A 23126-nucleotide genomic window follows, 5' to 3' on the forward strand; every position below is an offset into this window, starting at 1 on the left:
CATTATTGTTGTGTAAGAGAAAATCCAAAGCAATTCAACCCACACCCACCTCAATTTGTCTTTTGTCTCTCACAATTTAGCAATACAAGCACAACATGAGTGGCTTCATGATGTGGTAGCCGACTTATTCAGAGCTTCATCAATCAGCACATCACATCAAGGAAAGTCTGTTTTATAAGAGAAGAGCACGCTCATTCTAATTGTTCCCCGTCTCCCTTCCCTGTGTCACCTCCTATACCTTGACTCATTGGTGTAATGCAGTTCTGTACAAAAGTGAATTCCCTCTATTGTCTCTCTCCGGGGTCGAAGAAATCACCTGACAGCTCCTGGAGTGTGAACATGCTCGATGAAGGCTATTCTAGCTATTTAGTGTGTTTGAAGATGAATTCCTGTATGAAAGTGTAGTTTTCTGGTGAAGGGCAAACTCACTCAGCTTATCTACTGTTACCCATTGTTGTTGACTTTTGTGCTGTATTGGATCACAAGTTGTTTTTCTCTCCTATTCTATACACAAGATCTTTAATTTAAGTTACATCCTGGTCCCTTAAGGACCCTCTCTTCACAGCTTGAAGATCACATACTTCTCCAAAGCACACCAAGTGTTGCAAAAAAGTGTCACAATCAAGTGAAACCCATGAACAGACTGAAATAATAAACACAGAGGCTGGGGATCATCAGGTCATATACAATTTTCGATCAATTTGATAATTTTCTTTGGGACAAACTTACTGGTGGAACGTAAAATTACTTTTACTCAATAAAACTTGTGTATTTCTATTTTATGTTACTCTTTTATGCCACAGATATTGTACTTCTACTCAACTACATTTATTTTACGTTATAATTACTTATTTTACATGAAATAAAAATATAACAATATTATTAAAGATTGTGCCCACAAAAAAAAAGCCGAAAGCCTCCTTAAAGCAGCAAACATCAAAGTTAAATGCCAAAATTGGCCCAGTGGCCAGTAAATGCGATGAAAAGTCTATCAGCTACTCCACACCTGTGATGGACTATGTAGCAATGGCAAAGACATTTTAGAAGAAGTTGTGTGGCTTTAGAAACCACTCAGTTATTAGCTAGTCAATTATTATTTTTTATTATGTTAAGGGTAGAGGAGTTTATCCATTGTCCGAGTCAAACTTTCATTCAACTGGTACCTTTTTTGGAGGTTTTATATTTTAGTGTTGGGTTTTAATTCATCACTTCCCATAAACTAAGATGATTTCCCACCAATGTCTGTTCCTGAGACCAACAACTCATCTCAGCAAAAACTGTCGAGCGATTCTACTGGGTCTCAATTAGAAGGGTGAAACTTCTTCCCTGGTGCGACATTATTTGTGATTTAGACACATAATTTGGGAAAATAGTACATTAACATAAAAATCTTGACAAGAGTAGCTTTAAATTGTAGCTCAAATGTTTGACTTGCAGATTGATGGAGTGACATAAAGGGCATTGGGGAGGCAAACAAACCGACTATTAAACTATATTGTACAGAAAGCACAATGGGAGGAACCACATCACGAAATACAGCTCCCAGGCTTCTCCCTCCTTCCTTTTTTTCCCCTCTCTCTCTCTCTCTCTCTCTCTCTCTCTCAACAGTCATCACCGTCGTGAGGTTTCCTCACCGCACGCGAGACATTGGCTCAGTGCCACTGCATGGTCACGGGGGAGTCGGGTGGGAGCCAGAGCTCACACCACATAATAACTGTCTGGCTGTAGCAGTTCCTCCTGTCACTCAAAGGAACTCAGAGAGCAGAGAAATGAAGGGAACGGGGCATCACAGGAGTGAGAGTGAAGATGGGAAAAGCCCTAAAGAGAGCCATATTTGGGGACCCAAGGGGATATTCACACACACCCATTTGCATGTAATATATCAGCAGAGATGTAGTATACTGGTTATATATTGTATATAAAGACAAACAAAAAGGAACAAACACACAACTATAAAGCATATTGTACCTGCTTGGCCTTGGACTTGCTGATTGTGTCTGAAATTGGCTTTTTCTTTTCCTTGACAGCACTTTTGGAGAATAGTTCCACAAATTCTTCAAAATCTACAGATGGTTCCTCGACTTTCTCCCACACCAGTGGGTCAAGGGGTCTAAAGATAGGAGGAAAGAGGAATTATTTACAGGGCAAGTAGACGAGCTTTAATCTGCCATGTATTGTTTGAAAAAGTAGCCTGAAGTCCACTTTTATAGTGTAATTCATGTTGTTATTTCACCACAAAAGCCTTTTTTGACATTTCTCGATATGTTTCTGCTGTTTTACGAGTACTCATTTGTCATCTTTTGCGGAGGAAAAATCCAAAAGTTATATACTTGTCAAATCAGCCAGCCAACAAATTACATTTAGAATTCATTACCAAGTTTTTCACTTGCAAGTAAATCAAGTAGTCTATTTCTAGATGTGTGTTCAACTACAATTTTCCGAGCCTTATTAAGGAAAAGGAAACCTGGTTCAAGTCAATTCACTGCTGACCACAATGCCTGGACTGCATCACTTTCATTTTCCACAAGGTTAGCATCTCTATTGCCGTCACAGCACGTGCTCGATCTTTATCTTAAGTGGACAAGCTTCCTCTCAATTCTCTACTGTTCAGAGAATACCTCTGTGCAAATGATCCACATCTATCTTCGCTTTATACAGCATATCCTTACTTTTTAGCATTCAGCTGTATGCGTGTCCAGTAGAGTGGCTTCATTGGCTTGGGGGGCTCTATCACAGCCTTGGCAGGGGCAGCTTCCTGGACCATCATGGAGGGCATGGGGCCTGGTGGTGGTGGAGGCCCAAAGCCTGGGGGCGGGGGTGGAGGAGGGGGGCCCATTCCAGGCGGAGGGGGAGGTGGAGGAGGGCCCATGCCTGGCGGTGGAGGAGGTGGGGGTGGAGGTCCGAATCCAGGCGGAGGAGGAGGTGGTGGAGGCCCAAAACCTGGTGGTGGTGGAGGAGGAGGAGGAGGAGGCGGTGGTGGACAAGATCCAAGCCCAGGTAAGGGTGGAGGAGGTGGTGGAGGTGGGGGTGGGGGCATACCTCCAGAGACAGGAGGGGGAGGAGGGGGTGCAGGATGATGGGCGCTGCTCTGTTGCCTCTGTTGACACGTGCAGACAAAGCTCTCTGTAGATTTGGGGATGGAGGATGAAACAGAGGACGACACGTTGCCAGATCCTCCATTGAAAGGCACGTCAAACTTAAACCCCTCCTCCACAGGCGAGGTCTGGACAGACACCTCCTGGCTCATCTTCCCCAATCTTCCTCCTCTCATCTGCGAGGCCTTGTGGTGGGCAGCGCCCAGAGCTCCCACATCATCCAAGCTGCCCTTTGCCAAGGAGGCCTGCTGGCCCTGCAACACAGCAATCTTAATCCGCAGGTCATCGATGGTCCTCTCCAGCTGAGGGATGAGACAGCTTTCATCCTCTGATGATGACTGACCTGACTTCAACCTACTGGATTCTGTCTGTCAGCAAATAAAAAAAAACAAAAACAACCTTTTAACTTAAGATGCAACTATATTAGGGATCACAAATGTAAACTGTAGAAAATAAAACCCATGAGCTTCATACTTTGCCAACATGAAACCTTCCTTAATAGAAGGTTGTCAAGCCTATCTTCTACTCTAAATGTTGAAAAACAGACATGAAAAAGGCTGTTAAATCTTGAACACATTTCCATTCAATAAATTACACTTTATAAACAGTAAAACACCCACAACTAAGGGAGCTTAGTGACAGAACTATGAGCTAAAGAAGGGTCAAAAAAGTCCATTATGTCTAGACTCCATCAGACCTCTGGCTCCAGACTGGTTAGAGCAGGGATGAGGGGATACCGAGAGATTTGACCCCAGAGACAGTGAGTCTCGTTGGGCCTCACATGGGGAGGGTCTGTGTCTGCTAGTACACATTCCCCAGTTGTGGTCACATCGTTGAATGGTAAGGAGAATGTTCACTCAGTATGGCCTTCCTAATTTATTAACTCCTTTAGGAAACAGGGAGGTTCAATGTGATAATCTAAATTCTCCAAGACAAGCCTGACCTCTGGTGGACAAAGAACAATTTACAGTTGAGACGTTAAGCTGATCCAGAGTCATTTGTGAGTAATGAAACTAAGGTTTACTGTATCCACACAGGTCGTGTTGTTTTAGATCACTCAAATGAAATCAAGATTAAATATGATTTAAATAAGACTGAACAAGTCTCAAACTAATAACAGCATCATCCACTGGATGTTCCATACAGTATGTAACCCTTTACTTAACTGTGTGTCCTGAAAAAGATGCAGTATTTTCATGCCATGATTGTTTATTTGTAAATTCTTTTGAAATCGTCATTTTTTAAAAGGTTGGATCAAGTGTCAACCTTCTGATACAAAAATGCATTATAGCATGCAATGAATTTATCAGTCAGCAAGTGGGTATTGCAGAAAGATGCATTTATGTATGAATGGATAATTTCAACACAGAATTTGGTTGTAAAGATAACAGTTTTTAATTGTGTGTTTTACCTTGTGTGTACAGCCTATTTTCATTTTTAACTTTTCACAAATGAATACACACAGATGCAAACATCCACAAAAATATAAAAAGAAGAAAAATATTTGCACCATCTATTGCACTGTATTTATGTAGCAGGTTACCAGAAGGAAGATACTCTCTCATGTTAGTAGTAAAACAAAAGGCCATAAATCAAAGCAAGCAGTATGCACAGTAGTAGTGTGTGTGCACAGTGCAGACAGGGCAAACATACTGTAAAATATTTATAGAGAGAGAGAGGATGTAACTAACCTGAGAGTGTAGAGCTCCTGGTGTCTTGGCTGATGATTGATGCAAAGGGGATCTCAAGCTCTGTTCTCTGCCTGTGGTTCGCCCCCCATAGAGTTCCCACAGGTGATGAGACACTGGCAGGCCAACAGATGCCCAGGTGTACAGCTGCTCCTCCTGAACACAGTTTAAAAAACAAGTTCATATACTGTAAATGAGATCAGATGTTTGTGTTTTAAACTACTTGCTCCCACCAAGTGCTATTGTATATTGCAGACACATGGTAGGATGCAGCATGATTAACGGATGTTAACATCGGACAGGGGTATAAGTCAAGTGGTAGGTCTTTCTGAAAACTAAAGCATGGAAACACTTAAGCAGCAGTAGAACTAAAACGTTTTTTTTCCCCTTTTAGCCAATGAAGCTGATGAAAGTTTATTCTCAACTGCTAGTTCACTGCCTCCCAAACTATAGTATGTGTACTGCCTCAAGGGGTACATGGAGGAATCTCTGAAATATTTAAAAATATATCTTACTGTAATATTTTGTTTCAATATATGCCTGCTACAGCCACGTTAAGGCACATATCACATGCATACAAACATTAGTTACAAGCTAAAGTGTGATGGCAAGATAGTCAGCATAAGTAAAATAAATGGTTCAGAAACACTGCAGTATGTCTGGCTACAAATGGGAACTATTAGGAAGAGTGTGGCTCAGGAGTATCCCCTTTCCACCAAATTAGCCCTGTTTCTTCCATTCAACAATAAATAATCTTCTTATTGGACTAAATCTGCCCCCTGCGTGAACTGTCTGTAGCTGGGTCTGCTGTGTCAGCCTGCGCTACAGGAGTGTGGTGCTTGGAGAGACTAATATTTTTTGAGGTGGTATGCAGTGCAAAATGTTTGAGAAACACTGCTCTAGTTTATTCTTTATTGTCAAAAACAACCATATTGTTTACACAAGTTAACGATGAAAAACTAATACTTTGTGGGCTAAGCTGAATTACTGCCTTTCAAAGTTAACCATCCTGCCTATATTTGTTTTAACAACAAAAACTCCCATTTTCCACCATGAAACATGATGTCTCCACTTGACATTACTAAATGATCTGGGGGCTGAGTATGAATGGTAAGAAATAAAAACTGAGCCTAAGAAAAACATTAAAATAACTACTCCTTCTCCCTCATTCTTCAAATGGTCCACTTCATTACCACTTCGACATCTGTATGAAATACTGCCTTCAAGATCCTTTGATATGCAGCACAGACTTTCTTTGGCAGCAGGTTTCTTAATGTTCCTGTAAAGTGTCAAAAAAAAGGTACCAATCCAGAACCTCAAATGCAAGTAGTTAATATACATTTATGTCAGGCTCAATGGCAAATAAGGATACTAAGCTAACTGCTTGTTGGTCAGAGCTGTTGTATTACAGTTGTTGGTCAAGGTGAAAACTGCTTAATCCTTCTGATGTACAGTAAGGCACATTTCTCAAATAGTACCTTCCTAATCTGCCAATTATAAACTGAGACTCATCCTATTATTTTACAGTACTTTTTTTAAAGACTCTTAAGTGAATACCAGACACTAAAAAAGACACCCACAAAGATTGTATGGCACATTCAGAAGATCCAGTTATTAATTGGCTCTGAACAGTGCAAAGATGAATATGTGTCCGATTTAGACACTGCTTTCTGTCCATTTAGCAAGAGTAACAGCGATAATGTTATTCCAAAAACTACTACCTAGGTAAAGAAATTCCCTAGATAGTAGTGTGCTTCCCATTTTCCCAATGCAAGTAATTATTTTTCAGAAAACTGGCATGCAGCACTTAAGGCCACACAGTGATGGACTAGATGCTAATATACCACAGTGTAAAGCAAATCATGATGCAGTTAGATCACACAAATCTGCTTAATTTGTGTAAAGCTGTTGTGTGTGTGAAATCATGTAAGCATGAATGTCTCCTCTTTTTGTCCAGAGGGAGAGGTTTCTCTCATGGCAAAACCCATTAGCTGGATAATGGTAACAGGACCTCAGCCAGAAACACACACAAGACACAAAACCTGCCAGATTGATATAAACCCATGCCACTCTTTAGCATTTACCCACTCAGCAATGATTTTCCAAGAGTAAAAATGGATGACACTTAATTTAAGTTCTTCGATACTTATCCTCCCCAAACCCCATTGTTGGATTGAATGAAGCTGATGGAGTATTTAATTTCAGGCGGTAGGCAGAACAAGACACAAACTACTCATACGTTTGTTCAGTGCAGCAGAATACAGTAATGAAGTCGGATACAATGCCATATTTAGGTAGCGAGTAGAGAAAAAATAGGAGGTGAGAGAAAAAGATGGAAATAAAAGGATAGGGAGATGAGGAAGAGAAGACAGAAGTGATGCAGTAAGTGATTCATTTCAAGATGGAATTAACAAAAAAGCTGAGATAATACAGGGCTCTCAGAAAAAAAAAATTTAATTTTTTTTTTTTTAAAAAATTTTAATTGTTATATTAAAAAAAAAAAAAATTTTATTTTTTTTTTTTTTTGTTAAAAGAAAAGGTTGTTCTTGGTCAAGCTGAATAATGCAGGGCTCCAGGCCAAGCCCCAGACTGAAGTAGGCAGAGAGTGGGGACAAAAACGAAACAAAAAAAGGGGGGGGTTGCAGTCCAATCCTGACATGGTGAGCTTTTTTGCTGGTGAAGAGCAGCCTGAGCCCAAGGCACGTGGAGTTGTTACATAACATGGTCAGCAGATGGTCTACGCAAGCACAGATGTGTGTGTGCATTTGTGTGTGTGACTGAGTGAGTGTCAGAGGCACTGCTGTTAATCCAGCCATGCAGGGAAATGCCTGAACATGTATGGGTGTCTCGGGCTCTCCTTTTGTATATATGAGTGCACATGTGGCAGAGTCGTACATAAAAAGAAAGTGCTCTGCATTTGTGGCCTATTGTGAGTGCACAATACACAAGCAGAATGAGATGTGATTGCATTTGAGAGATTTGCATTTATGTGCACAAAACAGCTTTAGAGCATGCATATTCTGGTGAGTAACGTTGCCATTGTCTGTGTATTCGCGTCTGAGTGTATATTTAGCTGGATACATGTACATATGAGCATGTACAGTATTGTGTTGGTAGAGACCGAAAGCTAATCTGTTCATATTACTTACTTACTTAGACTAGCAGTGAGCCAAATACAGCGTGCTAACAGGGTCACAATGACAACGCTAACCTGTTAATGTCTAATAGGTTATGTTTAGCGTGTCAGCATTCTAACATTTGCTCACCGAAAAGTGATCACAATTAATTTTCTGGGAAACATGAATGTCTGTACAAAATTTCATGACAATCCATCCGATCGTTGTTGACACAGTTTCAGTCTGTGTTGAACCAACCGACATTGCCATCTGTGGAGCCACGCTGCTAGCATGGGTAAGAATAATAGAATATAATCGATAATTAAACCCAACGTCTCATAGTGAAATAATATAACTAATCTAATTGTCTCAATTCCTCTTGAAACATACACACACTGAAGGTAGAGCACTTCTAATACAGTGTCTGTGATGAACTGTGCAGGGGAATGTAATGGACATGAGATTAGGTCTGAGCGAAGCATTACTGGAATGGAGAATTAAAGATTCATGAAATCAACTTTCACATGGTCACCCTGTCTACATGCACTACTGCTCTTCGGATAATAAAAGTCTGTGAGATGAATCACAGTAATACAGCGATAAATATATAAGCACAGATTGGCTTAGCTTTGCACAACTCTATATACTGCACATAAACTGGTCTTCAAATCAGTTTGTGCTACATTCTTCGACTGTTTCATCTGATAAGTACATGCTCTCTTTTGCATATCAACCCATTTTGTAATATCTTCAGGCGAGGAGTTGGTATGAAAAGTAGAGAGAAGAAATGTAATTCACTTTATCCTTTAGCCACTGGCATGCATCAGAGTTTGGTAAGTTTAATCAAATTGGAGCTGTGGAGCAGCAGTTATTGCCTCTTAAGTGTGAAATTTTGACCTTAATATTGTATTTTTAATACTAGAATACATCATGTTGAGTTAAAAACCAATGATATCTATGAATGTCACCTACCCACTCCTATAATTTGGCTGCATGGTGAAAAAAACCTAGCCCCAAACTCAGCTTTGGCCACAGTTGATGAAAAGCAGCTCATGTTTTGCAAAATAAGTGTAATGAGACAAAGGCCTTACATTAAAGACAGCTGTGACAGTGCTATCACCATGGAGCTCTGTGATGCCGTCACTGAAAGGGTGCAACAGACCCTGGACCAACATTCGGTGACAGAATTCCTTTGTCTCCTCTTCTGTAGACCCATCTCCAGGATGCATGCACAGCCAGTCCAACAGAGCGTGACCTGAGAACAGAAGAGAAATGAAAGAATGAAACTGGCCTGGAGAACACACAGGTCCATTTTCTAATGATATGAAATAAATAAATCCTGATTCTGGATGGATGGTACAGTTATTACAGTGTGCTGTTACGACACAAGATGACCTTGTGTTATTATATAGTGTTATTATGACCAAAAAGTTGAAAAGAGATGTCTCAGTTTTAGATGTGATAATTAAACACCTACACGTGCGAATTCTATTCTCACCCCTTCACATGTGGGTGACAAGAGAGAGGGTGTTAATTGTGCAGTGCAAAGAAATAACAAATGCTAAATGATATACAAGATGCAGAACATCTAATAATATCGTTCTCAGTTTATCATTTTGGTTTTAAAACAGTGTGGATGAACTTGATATGACTAAAATGTGTGTTTTATGTATCAGAAAGAGAGGAAAAACACATGGATTAACCTTGCGGTGTGGTTGTACGGCTTCTTAATTTTACATTTGAATATAATAAATTGTAAATAAATAAACTTGCAGTACATTGTGTCATGGTCATGGTAAAAGATTTAGAAAAGCAACTTTGAGCTGTGAGAAATATTTGTCATAATCTCAGAATCCCTGAGCAGGTTTGGTTCCCAGATAACAAAGAATCCTGTTTCTTGATGATGGCAGGAGCAGAAGTAATCATTAGGGGTTGAAAAAAAATTTACTATGTGACATCAACCGAGGATACTTCATAAAAGGCCAACCATGACACACTGTGCACTCAGTTGACTGGCTCAATAATGTTTTATACCACGTGACTGAGAGAACAACAGTAAATGAATTAACGTCTTGTGACTCATGGTCCTGTGGACATTGATTTGAGTACTTTGGATTAGAGTTTGACAAACACTAATGTAGGCTAATGCTGAAAATGGATTGTGTTTCGTAAGTACCCTGTTGTGTGACCTATTCCACAAGAACAGGCACTATCTGCAAGACACAGACCAACTTCACTAAAGTCTTACACTTACACTCAAATCCAGAGTCAAATCAGTTCAGGTTAAGGTCTTTAAATCCAGAATTTGTTTTATCAGACTGAGGACAGTTGTCAGTTGTTTGACAGTTAAATTAGCATTTTTTTCTACTTTCAGTCTCCCTCCTAAGGGCCAGATGTGACCTGAAAAAATTCACTCAACTGATGGGTGTCTCATGCAGTACTGAATTAGTGGGTGACTGAATGGTGAAATAACCAGTCTTTGGAAATAAAAACAGGACAGAATATGTTTTACAATTATAAAATGACTACACATAGAGACACAATGTACCTCTATTGTTTGGCTACAGTAAATTCAACGTAATGCAAATGGATCTCAGATCATGACTCATTTTTGTCATGCGGAAAAACTGTCACTTGGGTTTAGCATCCACAAGTGTGCACTATGCGCGTGTGTTTTTTTGTCTGGAATCAGGGGATGACATTGCCTTGGGTCTGTGGCAGTGTTGTCATTCGGTCCCCTGATTTATGAGCACAGGCGCAGACAGTGGAGAGCAGCTGAGCTCTTGAAAGGCACCACAACAGAAAGGAGGACAGAGTGACATTGTTTTATTAGAAAGAGGCATTTGTTCTGAAGACACTTCTCAATAAAGAACCACCACTGTGTCATCATTGTCTTCATGAGCTATTGTGCTTTTAAATCATAACTTTAGTGTTCCTGCTGTGATAATTTCTATAATCTGATCATTTGTAAGTCATTAGAATTTAAATCACTAGCAATTACCATAATCATTTCACAATACCATTGCATAACAACCTCATCTAAAATGAGGACAGGGCTTGGAGTCAAACAAGTAGGAGTCACATCCGGCCCATTGGGGATTCCCAGCAACAATAGTAATAAAAGATAAACAAACAAAAATATTTTAATGGAAGGAATTCTTTGTTTTCCTCGGATACATTGCTTGGTCAGGCAAATGTTACTTCTGTGAGAGCAGAGGAGTCAATAAAATGAATGATGATTTTCTACGGCATCAAAAAAGTATAGGACTGGTGATATTCTATATTTTAATCACTGTCAAATCCCAAGGAAAAACCAAAATCAACAATATATTGTATTAACTGAGGTTATTCCTTTGTGCCATAGACCTCCACTGCTGTCAAAAAACACTATGAAAAAGCAGATTAATGAAACACAATGTTTAACTGGGTGACATGTTCCTTTGTTACTATGTGTGTGGGAACTGTTTATATTTATTTATCTTCCCATATACACAATAAGTGACTAATATAGTCTGAAACAAATGCACTCCTGTTTGACTGTTTAACATTTGCTGGAAACTACAGTGCCCAGTTGTTTTAGGAAACTTTGTAGAGTTTTATAAAAATCTGAAAAAATGGTCTTGGAGCTGAGTTTCACAGGGGAGTTGGAAGGTAGTGAGAGAGAGGCAACGTATTGCCAGTTTAGGCCCTTTTATGGGAGTTGTTGACAATAAGAAAACTATCTAATATTGCCAGCCTTATTCTGGATGTCTTTTCTATATGTAAATTCATGCAAACTCTTAATATGGGCCATTGCTAACAGTATATAAATGCAAGTTTTGTTCCATCTTGTAGGGCTGTGACGTAATCCTGCCAGATGTTTTCAGTTAGGAATACCATTTCATTCTTAATCCTTTTTCTCTGCCTTTTCATTCATTACTTCAAGGCAGACCTCCTGGTTCCTATCCATTCATATTTTCCCACATCACTGTATCATCCAATTTGTTCAAGAATTAACAGCCTACTCCTTCCTGGCTTACACCATCTAATCAAGAAACCCAAATAACTCCCCTTCTCTTTAAATACAAATAGGAAATATAGGAAGTTATTAATAATCACTGTGGTCTTTATTAACCAAATTAGCCACATATGTAGTCCTTTAAGTTGATTTTAACATCTAAACACTACTAGTGGAATAACAATACCCAGAATTAGTGCAATGATGGCCAAGGTGTGGGGTTACATTGCTAATGCATTACAGGGTTATTTTCCATAATCAGGCATTAATCTGACAGGAAGTATACACCAAAAGTCAAATCTATGTTTTATTAACAGCCTTCATATCTGTTTGAGTGAGCTTTATGTGTGGCAACAGTTCAGTAACCTGCATTATGTGTGACTCACCAGAAAAGACATCCAGGTAGGGTACTGTGGTAAGGGAGGTCTGCCGTACATAATGTGCTCTCCTGGACCCCAGAGTCCAGTAAATCCCTCCTGTGTAACTCTTCTCTGGTGTATCCTGCTCTGGGTATTTGGCCCCACCACCCTTCCTTCCTCTTAGCTCATCCAACTCTGCCGACCAGTCTGCAGACACACTGATAGGCCCAGCAATGGAGGAGGACCTCTGCTTGTGCCTCTTAAACCCCTTGGCCCCACAAGATTCTACTGAAACAACAGTGGCATCTGTTTTCCTGGGAACATGGGGGCTGGTAATGGGGGAGCCTATTGGAGAGGTGAGTTGCCTGGTGGTGGTCTTAACATATGAGGGGTGGACTGGAGGGTAGAGTTTGACAGTGGAGGGGGAGCTGGAGGATGTTCGTCTAGGCTGAGAACCATTGGGGTCTGTTGTTAGCTGGCTAATAGACAAACTACTCTTCCTCCTTTTCAGTGACAGGAAGTCCCGTCTCCCAGTTTCCTCTTCCCCCTCCCTCTCCATGGACAGGTCCATGCTGCTCGCACTCCTGTGAGACCCCATCGGCCCTGCCCCTGCCACCATGGGATCCAAGTGGACACATGGCACGCCTCTGTTTTCACTCTGTGCAGCCAGATTATCTTGACGCTGCTGTAGGTGCAGAACTGGGCTCTCCAGATCATCCTGGGGCTCCTCAGCACTCTCATACGAGGTGGTGGTAGTTGCAGTGTCAGGGAAGCTATACGTGCTGTTAGTCTTTGGGAAAAGGCTGCCACTGCTTCTCTCTGTGTCTGGGGCTGACGATGGTGGACCACTTTCACTCAGGGACCCTGGACCAGATGAATTTCTTGATATGGGTATGACATGACTTTCGTTCTCTAATTTCTTACACTCTCCGCTTACGTCTTGAGGTACACATTCACTATCAACAGGGGAAGAGAAAACTTCCTTATCCTGATTAAATAGCTGGTGGGATATTACCTTCTCTGGGGCTTTGTTCCCTTCAGGGGTTGACCTTTCAGACAAGTGGTCAGCCACCATTACCATTACCCCGTCACTGGCCACACATTGGTCTCTTATGGCCTGCTGGATGTCAGACAGCAGGTCTTCATTTTCAGCTGCTGCCGAGTGAAAACTGTAGAGGTCAGCATCCGACCCCGAGCTCATCTTCCGGTCAATCTCATTCACCATAGATTGATGACTGTCTGCGGTCAAGCGGCTTAGATCCCCCTCGATATCTGATAGTATGCCTATTTCATCAGCTGACAGTCTGGCCTCTGCACCGGGCTTAAGCCCTGCTTTGCCAGAGTGTGCTGACTTCCCATCTTCCAACATGTCATCCTTAGACAACCCTTTTGCTTTTGATAAACTCTTCCTGATCTTCATGCCGGAAAACACAGAACCCTTTGACTCTGACTTGGATTTCTTCTTTCCATTATTTTCTCCTCCTCCTTTACTTATCTTATTGTGGGACTTTTTTGATTTTTTGTCCACTTCCCTCTCATCAGCATCACCATCACATGAGACATCCCCTGCAGCTCCACCACTTCCTCCTCCTTTCTTCTGCTTTGTTTCCTGGTTCCCCATGTTCCTGAGCAGGCGGACACCCTTGGCTAACAGGCCATGCTGCGGGGGTCGAGCCTGGGCATGCTGGGCTTCCTCCTGGGCTGCTACTGATGCTGGTCCTCTGTTGGTCAGAGTTCTTTCAGAGCTGCCTAATCCCTGCTGTCTGCCCACCACAGTTAAAGGCAGCTGTGAGAATGATGCTGCTTCCCCGAATGCCGCTGATGCTGATGATGAAAGGAGGAGGAGACTGGCACTGACAGCCGCGGGCTCGCTACCACTAACTCCTCGCTCACCCCCCCTCCCTTGCACAGCCTCTCTGACTCTCTGATCCTTCCTCTCTTTTTGCCCCTCCTTTCCATCCCCATCTGCTCCTGCACGCTCAGCTGTCTTGCATAACGGGCTGCTGGTTGAGCGAGCAAGGCGCTGATGCTCCGGAGTGCGCAGCCCTTGTCCATTTTCAACTGATGAGGGAAGAAACTGCTTAGGAGGCTGCTGCTGATGCTCTAAAATGCACTGCTGCTGTTGCTCTTGTTGTTGATTAAGGAGAGAGTGCTGTTGTTTACGAAGGATGCTGGTAACACTGCTCTTCCTCCTGCCTTTGAAAGTGCTAGTAAAAAAACTCTCTTTCAGAAAGGGCACTTGGGTCTCCACCGTCTTAATAGTCTGCATCCTGACCACTGTGGCTTCATCCAGAGGGGAGACTATCTAGGCAGGCTGAAATAAAGGGTAAAGAACAAGTTAAATCTACATTGATTCATTTTATTTGTAAGCTTAGCTTCACAATAGCAGAGGAGAGGTAATATGGTCTCAGCAGTCATGAGGTAAAAGTTGAATATAAGGGCAATGTCTTTTGTCTCTTGTTGCCATGCAGTGTATACATTTTGTGTATATAGTGATCATACATAAATTGTTTTCTCCTTTCAGACTATCATTTATGATTATTTCCAAAGTGTGTTTTTGCACTTTGTTAAGGATTTATGTGTTCTTTACTTGTATATATGTTCTGATTTCCCAGACACAGACATCTGAATTGATTCAGGAAAAGACTGAGACTCACAACTGGTGACAGCAGGAGAAACAATTATTTAATTATTAGTTGGTTGTTTAAGGAAAATCACCACAAATTAAGTGGTTTCAGCTGTCTTATATGTAGTCTTCTATGTATAGTAAACTGAATATCATCTGGACAGCTGATCATTTTCTGACATTTTCTAGAAAATAATCGGCAGACTAATCCATAATTAAAATAATCGTTATCGTTTCAGCCCTAGCATAATTTCAATCAGACTCACGTTTGAAATGTTTACTGCAGCATCACAACATAGTTAGAGTTCGATGTCTAGGCTCCGACCTCATCACTTTCTGCAGATATGTTTACATGGAGATATTTGGGGGTGACGCACACATATCTTAAACCCTATAGCTGGAGCTGGATGTTGGGGTTGAAAGAACAGGCAGCAAAACTGATGCAGGACAGCAGTGGCATTGACAGAGCAGAGGGAGAGATGAGACATTTTTTCAGCCTAAATAGACCACCAAACATCCATTGATTATGGAGTGATACATGTCATGTGTGTATTAGCAGTGCTGACTGCCTGAACAAGCTCACAGGGCTTTTCAAATTAAAATTAGATTGCACTAAATAAGTCAAATAAGTTTCACAAATTAGGAATTAATTTACTGAAAATATGCTTGATACATATTATAGGAGACACAGTACAGTATTATTATTTACTGTACTGTAATTTACAAACATCTCATAGAGCTAATACTGGACATTTATTTAGTTGTGTGGGTGTGTGTGATGGACTGCATCCGGGCATGCCTGAAGACTAGTTAATGCCTTTGGGTGTGGTAAAGACAAGAGTTGGGCCATTTAACAACTATAAAAAATTGCCTTTCCTACTTCATGAGTCATAAGTAAGTACTTCAAAGCTAATCACGTAAGTGAAACCAATTACCAATAAATAAATGACATACACATTCTTGAAACGGATCCTAATTAAAACAAATACATTTACTAGAAATTACCAGCTCATACACTCATTAAAGTTTATGTTTGCCCAAACTCTTAGTCTGGTCTTGGTAAAACTAACACACATTATGTCATCAACATGAGTCAAATTTGCAACATTTGTAGTCCAAAAAATGCAGATAAGCCTGAACTAAAGCTAAATTAGTTAAATATTTTTAAACTTATATTATAAATGAAAGTGTACTTGCCTGACTGGTGGATTCGCCTTAGTGGATCAGCGCTGACTGAAGAAAACAACACAAATGGCTGTTTGTCTTCGAAGATGAGCCGCTCCTTAGCCATGGGTCACATGAAGTTGGTATTTTCCTCATCACATGCCTGGTCTCCTTGGCTATCTCCCATTAGCACTGTCTGAGACTCCCCTCACTAACTTAATCAGGCCTCATCATGGGAACATACAGGACTGTGCAACAGTCAAAGACCAGTCTTGTTGTTTATTCAGTTTCTGGTTAAAATTAGACACTCAGCACTAGTTTTGTGGTAGTGTCAGACAGTGATGTAGGAATCATATTTATCAGCAGAATATCAAGCTGATCACTACTTTTTACTTCTGGTTTGGTGCTAAGTGGTGCCACTTTTAAGTCCATCCCTCCAATCAAGAAACAACTTTCAGCTGTGTCCTCGAAACATGACAGTGAGCTTAATTCCTAATTTAAACAACTACAGGTTTCTTATGAGAGTAGATAAAAGATACATTTTATGACTAAGAGAACATTTAAGTCATAGCGGAAAAAAGAAGAAAAAAATCTACAAACAAAGATTATATCAAGATTTTTGAGTCCATCACAAAGACAGTATTTGAGATTTTAATATTTTAGAGAAAAAAGATCTATTCTTATTCAGATCATGCAATATTCCCTAGACAATGTTTCAGTGGCAGGAAATTAATTTCATTGCTGGATAATGACCCAGCGTCCTGCTAAGAAAATAAGGTCATCTATATCAAAGAGGCTATCGGTGGTGGTGTGTTTAAGATTATGCTTTAATAAGCAAAAAATACACATTTGGTGGTTCTTACAAGTAGCATGTAAACAAATTGCAGCAAAATATTTCCTAAAAATGATGGAGGCCAATAACAACAAACAGTGAAACTATTCAACTACATATTTACAGACCTAATATTGCACAGTTAGTGCAGAGGTTTATGGTATCATTTACTGGCACTAGAAATAAAAAAAAGTTGCACTCAATGGGACTTTTTACTGGAAAGTCTTTTTTACATTGTGACAGTGAAAAAAGTATGAGTTCCCCTCTTACATATCCACACCTGATAGCTATAGAACAAATACAAATAATGACTCACAAAAGTACTCACGTTTTAGCACTAAGGGAAAAATATGCTATTGAACAGGAAGACAAACCTGCTCTAGTATGCTCAAGTCTTAGACATGGATGTGTGTAACACTGTCAAAGCATTCCTGAATAAAAAGCATCCATGATCAGTAAACCCATTGTGTGTAAATAAACTTGAAAATAAATTAGAATAACACACTCGTGATTTGTGACACAAAAAATGATGATTTCTGTCAAAAAGGTTTTTGTTTTTTATTGACTTAAAATATGAGTATGATTGGCATACTTGTAATGTAACAAAATGTTTGTGTTTACCATTTTGGTAGTTTACATTCCCAATATTTAAGTACAAAAATCTCATATTTTGATGAAGAATGTGTTATGTCACTGGAGCACGTTATGTTGAAAGCAGACAAAATATCCACTGATGACAGGCATGGGATATTTTTTAACATTTCTTTGGATACAGCACATAAGTCATACTATTATGTATGACCACTGCATCCAACACAATCCAATCTACTTATTCTTCAGGATGCCAGTTGTAAAAATACAGTTTATCATTTACCTTCAATACATTTTGCACAATATTCAAGATTTCGGTGCAGCAACAATGTAAAAACCAACCACTTAAGAATAATATAATGTGCATTACAAATAAAAAATAAAATAAATTCTTGCCTTGGTTGATCTTTATGCTGACATATGTTGGTATGTGGTGTTCACCCACTTTTTGTAAAGAAAAACCTGATGTAACGTAGACAAGGACAGCTATTAATTCTATTTACAAATCAATTGCTGTATGTCTTATCAATAATTTGAATGAAGAAAATCTTCACACATAAAATTAAACAAAAAACAATCTGTCTGTTATGACAGAAAGTTAAAATGCTGTAGCTTCAATAATTGTGGCAATTTGTAGTCTTCATATTGGCAGTTTTGTTTTGTATGTATTTAGTCTATTCTACTCTCGACCTCACTGAAAATGACGATTCAATGATCGAATCAGGCTGAATGAATGAATGAATGAGATTTTAATACTGCACTGTAGAACCTGGACTGACAGTGACACAGCCTGGACAACAGTACTTTCTCAAGCCACTAGAGGCTGCCATTGCTCTACTATATCAAAGTGGCCTTTTACAAAGCGCTCCTTACATGTATCATTTTGTAGAAATTTAAAAGATAGTGTAAAATCAAAACACGTATCTTTATAAATGGACATCTTTGTGTTAGCAATCAATCATTGTTTATCAAGTCAGAAATATCTAAATGTACACAAACAGAATATCATCATTGTATAATCATTACTCTTGACAGAGAACTGCAAGTACATAACACACAACCAGTGTACTTATTGTCTCCACCATAAAAACCACAACAATCACATTGAACACAACAGCAGTTCACTGACTGTGGTGCCACAGAGAATATTTACAACTCAGTTCATTAGAAGAATCATTTTCAGACTGGCTCAAAATCTCAGGAATATCTAGAAAACCAAAGATGAATATCACAAAAATAACAGATCTCTGTTGACTGAAAGTAAGGACACAATTTAAGAACTTTTTATATTCCATCAGACACAGGAAAGCTATATCCATGTAGAAAAGAAATGTACAGACGTTCTGATAAAAACATGCCAGTCAAGACGATGGCAGGTCAAATCAGTACAATGCAGAAGCCTGTGAACATAAAATAGTTTTCGTCTTGGCTTTCAGTCACGTATTACAGATACATAGTTTTGTTTGAAATGCAAAACCACTCTGCACATTACAGATCTAGCTAGCCACAGAGAAAAATGATAAGAAATGTGAATCCCCAACCCTGTGACAAAGATGTCCTTTCCCCTTGTGACAATTGCACTTCAATAATTCACCTGCAATGCATTTTAAAGCCCTTTTCTAATATCTTCCACTCAGTTCATGTTTTCTCAGCTGTATTAGCGTAAAATGGTAAACAGTTCTTCAAGGACAGAGGGAAAGCTTTCATCTCTGGACTTCACCTAATACAACCCTTTACGCATACACAGAGCTTTACTAAATGGATGCACCGACACAAACACATACCTCAAGACCACCACATAGGATTGCTGTGCTTGACATATCAGCAGAGAAACACATCTCTAAGCAAAGAAACTCCACAGAACAGCTACATGGATGCTTCTTCCTTTTTCCTTGTCCTATATTAAATCTTATGATTCCCTGTTATTGACCATACAAACTTCCTGTCCTTTACGTAGACTCCCTGGGAATCCTCCTGTGGAAGACCACTGACTGCCTCTGCTGGAACTGCTGCTTCCTCCTTTTTTTCTGGTCCCAGCGGCACAGCAGTATCATCTTAAACGTTGTACGGAAAGTCTTGTTACACAAGGCGTAGCACATGGGGTTGACTGTGCTGTTGACATAGCATAGCCAGTACCCTACTGCCCACAGGGTCTCCGGGATGCAACCCTTACAGAAAGCATTGATCAACACCATGATGTTGTAAGGTGTCCATGTGATGATGAAAGCAAAGAGGATGGCACTGAGAGTTTGAGCTGCCTTCTTCTCCTTCACTAAGGACATGCGTTTCCTCTTGGTGATCTGAGTCCGAGCTCGGGCTGCAAAACGTTTAGCCAGAGCTGCGTCTTTGAAGGACATTGGGACAGTGGGGGATTTAGTGGTGGTGCTGGTGGTAGTACTGTCGGTGGCAGTGGTAGTAGCTGTTGGTGGATCATCTGGGGAGCCTTGGTTAGAGGTAGCCTGGATAGTAGGCATTGATTGAATCTTGCGTGAGCAGAAGCGTTGGTGGTAGCTATTTTCTGAACTGTTTGCTCCATCAGGAGTGGTGGTGGCAGTAGTGTTGGTGGTGAGTGTTGAAAGGCTGTCTCGGCTATACTCCGCTCCCCTGAGCGGATCCTCCTCTGAGGCTGCATCCAGATCCTCACATGAGGTGAGTTGGGAGTTGACAGCAGCCTTTATCCCAGGTAGGCTGAGAACAATGGAGAAAATAGCATGACTCTGGGAAATCATCTCTCGGCCCCCACAGTCCTCATCTTCTGAAGACCCAGAGTGGTCCAACGAGGCCGCAGCATCATTGTTGTTCCAGCTGTCGCTGCTGCTCTGGTCTGGATCACCCTCCCCCTGCCGGATACTACCCGGTCTCCAAGAACGAACCCCAGGCCAGCAGTGGAAGCGACCAACCAACTCCCTACATGTGCTCTTTCTCCGGGACAACCTTGTCAGCTCGTAGCTGCTGCAACTTCTAGAACTTCCTGTCTGATGGACAAAACGGGCTCTCTCACCCCCACCATTACCACTTCTTCCTCCGTTCCCACCACGACCCCCCGACCCCTGCAACCCAGCTAACTCTTTCGAACGATTCTGAGTCTCCCTGTAAATGCGCCAGTAGAGAACACTCATTATCGTCACAGGCAGGTAGAAAGCTGCCATGGCTGTACAGAAGGTAATGGTGGGCTCTGAGAGGAACTGAATGTAGCATTCATTTGAGGGTACTGTCCTCTCACCCTCAAAATACTGCCATAGGAGGATGGCTGGGGCCCACAGAACAAGAGAAACAAACCAGGCAAGGCCAATCATGATCCCAGCTCGCTTTGTGGTCCGTTTGGCCCGGTATGTCAAAGGCCTGGTGATTGAAAAGTAACGGTCGAAGCTGATGACCAGTAAGTTCATAACTGATGCATTACTGGCCACATAGTCTATAGCCAGCCACAGGTCGCATGCCCAGTTCCCCATGGCCCAATAGCCCATCACAAGATAAGCTGTGTAGAGGTTCATGGAAATGACCCCTATGATGAGATCAGCCACAGCCAAGCTCAGCAGGAAGTAGTTATTGACTGTCTTCAGCTGGCGATTAACTTTGAAGGATACCACTACTAAGATGTTGCCGATGACGGTGACCAGTGACAGCATGCCTGTCAGCAAGACAATGACAACAACCTGCCACACAGGGAGGCCACCCAAGGGATGAAGGGCTGCAGTTCCATTCCCATTTTGGGACTCTGAGGTGAGGTTTAAGAGTTTGCTGGTGGAAGAGGAATTATCATCCAGGGTATTCACATGAAAAGCCGCCCAGGGGGATCCTCCAGTTCCTCCTTGGTGGAGAGCATTGGATTGTGGGTAGGCTCCAGCTGATGGGGTAGAGGTGTTGGCAGTCAGGAAGAGACCAGGGTCTGTGCTGTTTGAGCTCATTGTTATGTCCTGGCATATTCTACAGAGAGAGACAGAAAGACAAAAGGTAGGAAGAAACAGAGAGAGGGAGGGAAATGGTATTTGGCACAAAAGGAGAAGTAGAAAGGGGGAGAGGGATAGAGTGACAAAGGGAGTGAAATGGAGAAAGGACACATGAGTAGTTGACATTCCTATTCATATCCAGTAGGTGAGGCTATAAACCTATTTTACCAAGCTGTGTGTCTGAAAAGGTGTTTTCGTCTAATTTGTCTATCTTGTTAAACAATCACTCATAATTTCATTTGTAGACAATCTGGATGCACACTGTAAATGCATTGCAAGCCATATATTAAATTACAACTTGACATCTTAATCAACAAGGCTAGATAGCCAACACTTTAAATGAGAGGGAATGACTGCAATCTACTACTGTTTATTATGACACCCAGCAAATTGTAAAGACATTTCATTTACACAGAGGTAAGTGTTGGGATTGCACCTTACATAACATTAGGACAGGGGTGGGTTTCTCCTGTCAGATCAGGTGTGGTGGTAGCCCGCTTCTGATCTTTATTCAAAATTTAGCTCTGGTGTCTGGTAGCAGCTCCGGTGTCAGCCTGTCTGCCAGTGTGTCAGTCAAACAGAGGGAAATCATATTCAAGTGATATGTTTTGTATTTATACCGCTTTTCTAAAATATCAACATGACAGAAGACAGCAGGTACCTGTCCATACCAAGTCAAATAGTGAAATAAGTTACTGACGATGTTGCTGGCACCTGCTAGGCAATAACATTATATAGACATCATCCTAGGCATGGGCATGCAGAAAGCATGAAGCATGGAGGTCACAGAGGAAATACATCAATTGACGAAGCTCTCTTCAGAGGTTTTCTGGCATTTTTTCCTGTCTGAATACAGTTTTTGGTGTCAATTTGATGATGTAAATTCCCAGTGCTGGTTAATTTGTCACCAGATTTGATCTAGTGTTCCAGGAGCCCTCAAAGAAAATTGAGGTTGAAGACCAATTTTGGGCAGAGAGAGCTACACAGAGACAAACCCTAATGGTAAAACAGAGATAAAATAGCACTGGAAGAGCTAATAGCAGCATGATCCCAGAGAGTATGATGTGCTGTTTTTTGTTTGATTGGGGATCACTTTGTCTTTGTTGAAGAAGTCCTGCTGTTTTTGTCAAAGCAGTTCTTGATAATTGGATAATAAGATAAGGGACTGCCATTTTGTAAAGCAGCATTTCCTATCCAATCCAATCCAAGTTTTGCAGCGCAATCATTTGTAATTACTGTGGTGTTTTGCATTTAGATGTGTGCGTGTGAATGCATGCAAAAGTGTTTTTGTATGTACAGCTTCACCACACAGTTTTGTACAAAGCTTTAGTTTTATAAAACTGACAAATCTGACTGGATTTTCTTTGGAATTTGTGAATATTATTTAAATTATGTGAACATGGTATATCTTAGCTAATTACCTTCACATACCACAAATAAAAAATATGTGTTTGTTAGGGTGTACTACTTAGTTAAGATGGGTTTAGGATAATGCACTTTCTAAAAATATGTATTAGGTAACTGCTTAGTAACACTAAATATGTCAGCAAATGCATTTAGTCATTTGACAACTGCAACATTCAATACCCTAATTTAGATTAGTTTTAAATCAACTGTGGGTCATTGCACAAAGTGCAGAACACTGACTTGTGCATTCATTTTATTGTGTTTTATTGTGAAAGCCATAAACGTGGCGTTCTTCCGCTGA

The 23126-nt window shown here is 40.8% G+C and overlaps 2 protein-coding genes across 7 annotated transcripts in view; both read right to left on the reverse strand.

Moving 5' to 3' along the window:
• fmn2a (formin 2a) overlaps positions 1–16170 on the reverse strand; it is a 40702-nt gene extending 24532 nt beyond the window's left edge. The window contains exons 1-6 of one of the 4 annotated variants that reach the window (XM_051422137.1): positions 16079–16170; positions 12283–14569; positions 8991–9154; positions 4787–4939; positions 2670–3463; positions 1969–2110 (exon numbers count right to left, since the gene is read on the reverse strand). In XM_051422137.1, coding sequence (XP_051278097.1) covers positions 1969–2110; positions 2670–3463; positions 4787–4939; positions 8991–9154; positions 12283–14524 — 3495 coding nt within the window. In that variant the 5' untranslated portion in view covers positions 14525–14569; positions 16079–16170. Of the gene's footprint in view, positions 1–1968; positions 2111–2669; positions 3464–4786; positions 4940–8990; positions 9155–12282; positions 14570–15147; positions 15244–16078 lie in introns of those variants that run through there. The other 3 variants (XM_051422128.1, XM_051422139.1, XM_051422140.1) reach the window with 3 other exon arrangements.
• Positions 16171–17410: 1240 nt separating this feature from the next.
• Positions 17411–23126, reverse strand: part of chrm3a (cholinergic receptor, muscarinic 3a) — a 77437-nt gene continuing 71721 nt past the window's right edge. For 2 of the 3 annotated variants that reach the window (XM_051377892.1, XM_051377902.1), the window contains one exon: positions 17411–21395. In XM_051377892.1, coding sequence (XP_051233852.1) covers positions 19418–21376 — 1959 coding nt within the window. In that variant the 5' untranslated portion in view covers positions 21377–21395 and the 3' untranslated portion in view covers positions 17411–19417. Of the gene's footprint in view, positions 21396–21859; positions 22835–23126 lie in introns of those variants that run through there. The other variant, XM_051377911.1, reaches the window with a different exon arrangement.

This window comes from Dicentrarchus labrax, unplaced genomic scaffold (genome assembly GCF_905237075.1).
Source record: "Dicentrarchus labrax unplaced genomic scaffold, dlabrax2021, whole genome shotgun sequence".
Taxonomy (NCBI): Eukaryota; Metazoa; Chordata; class Actinopteri; family Moronidae; genus Dicentrarchus; species Dicentrarchus labrax.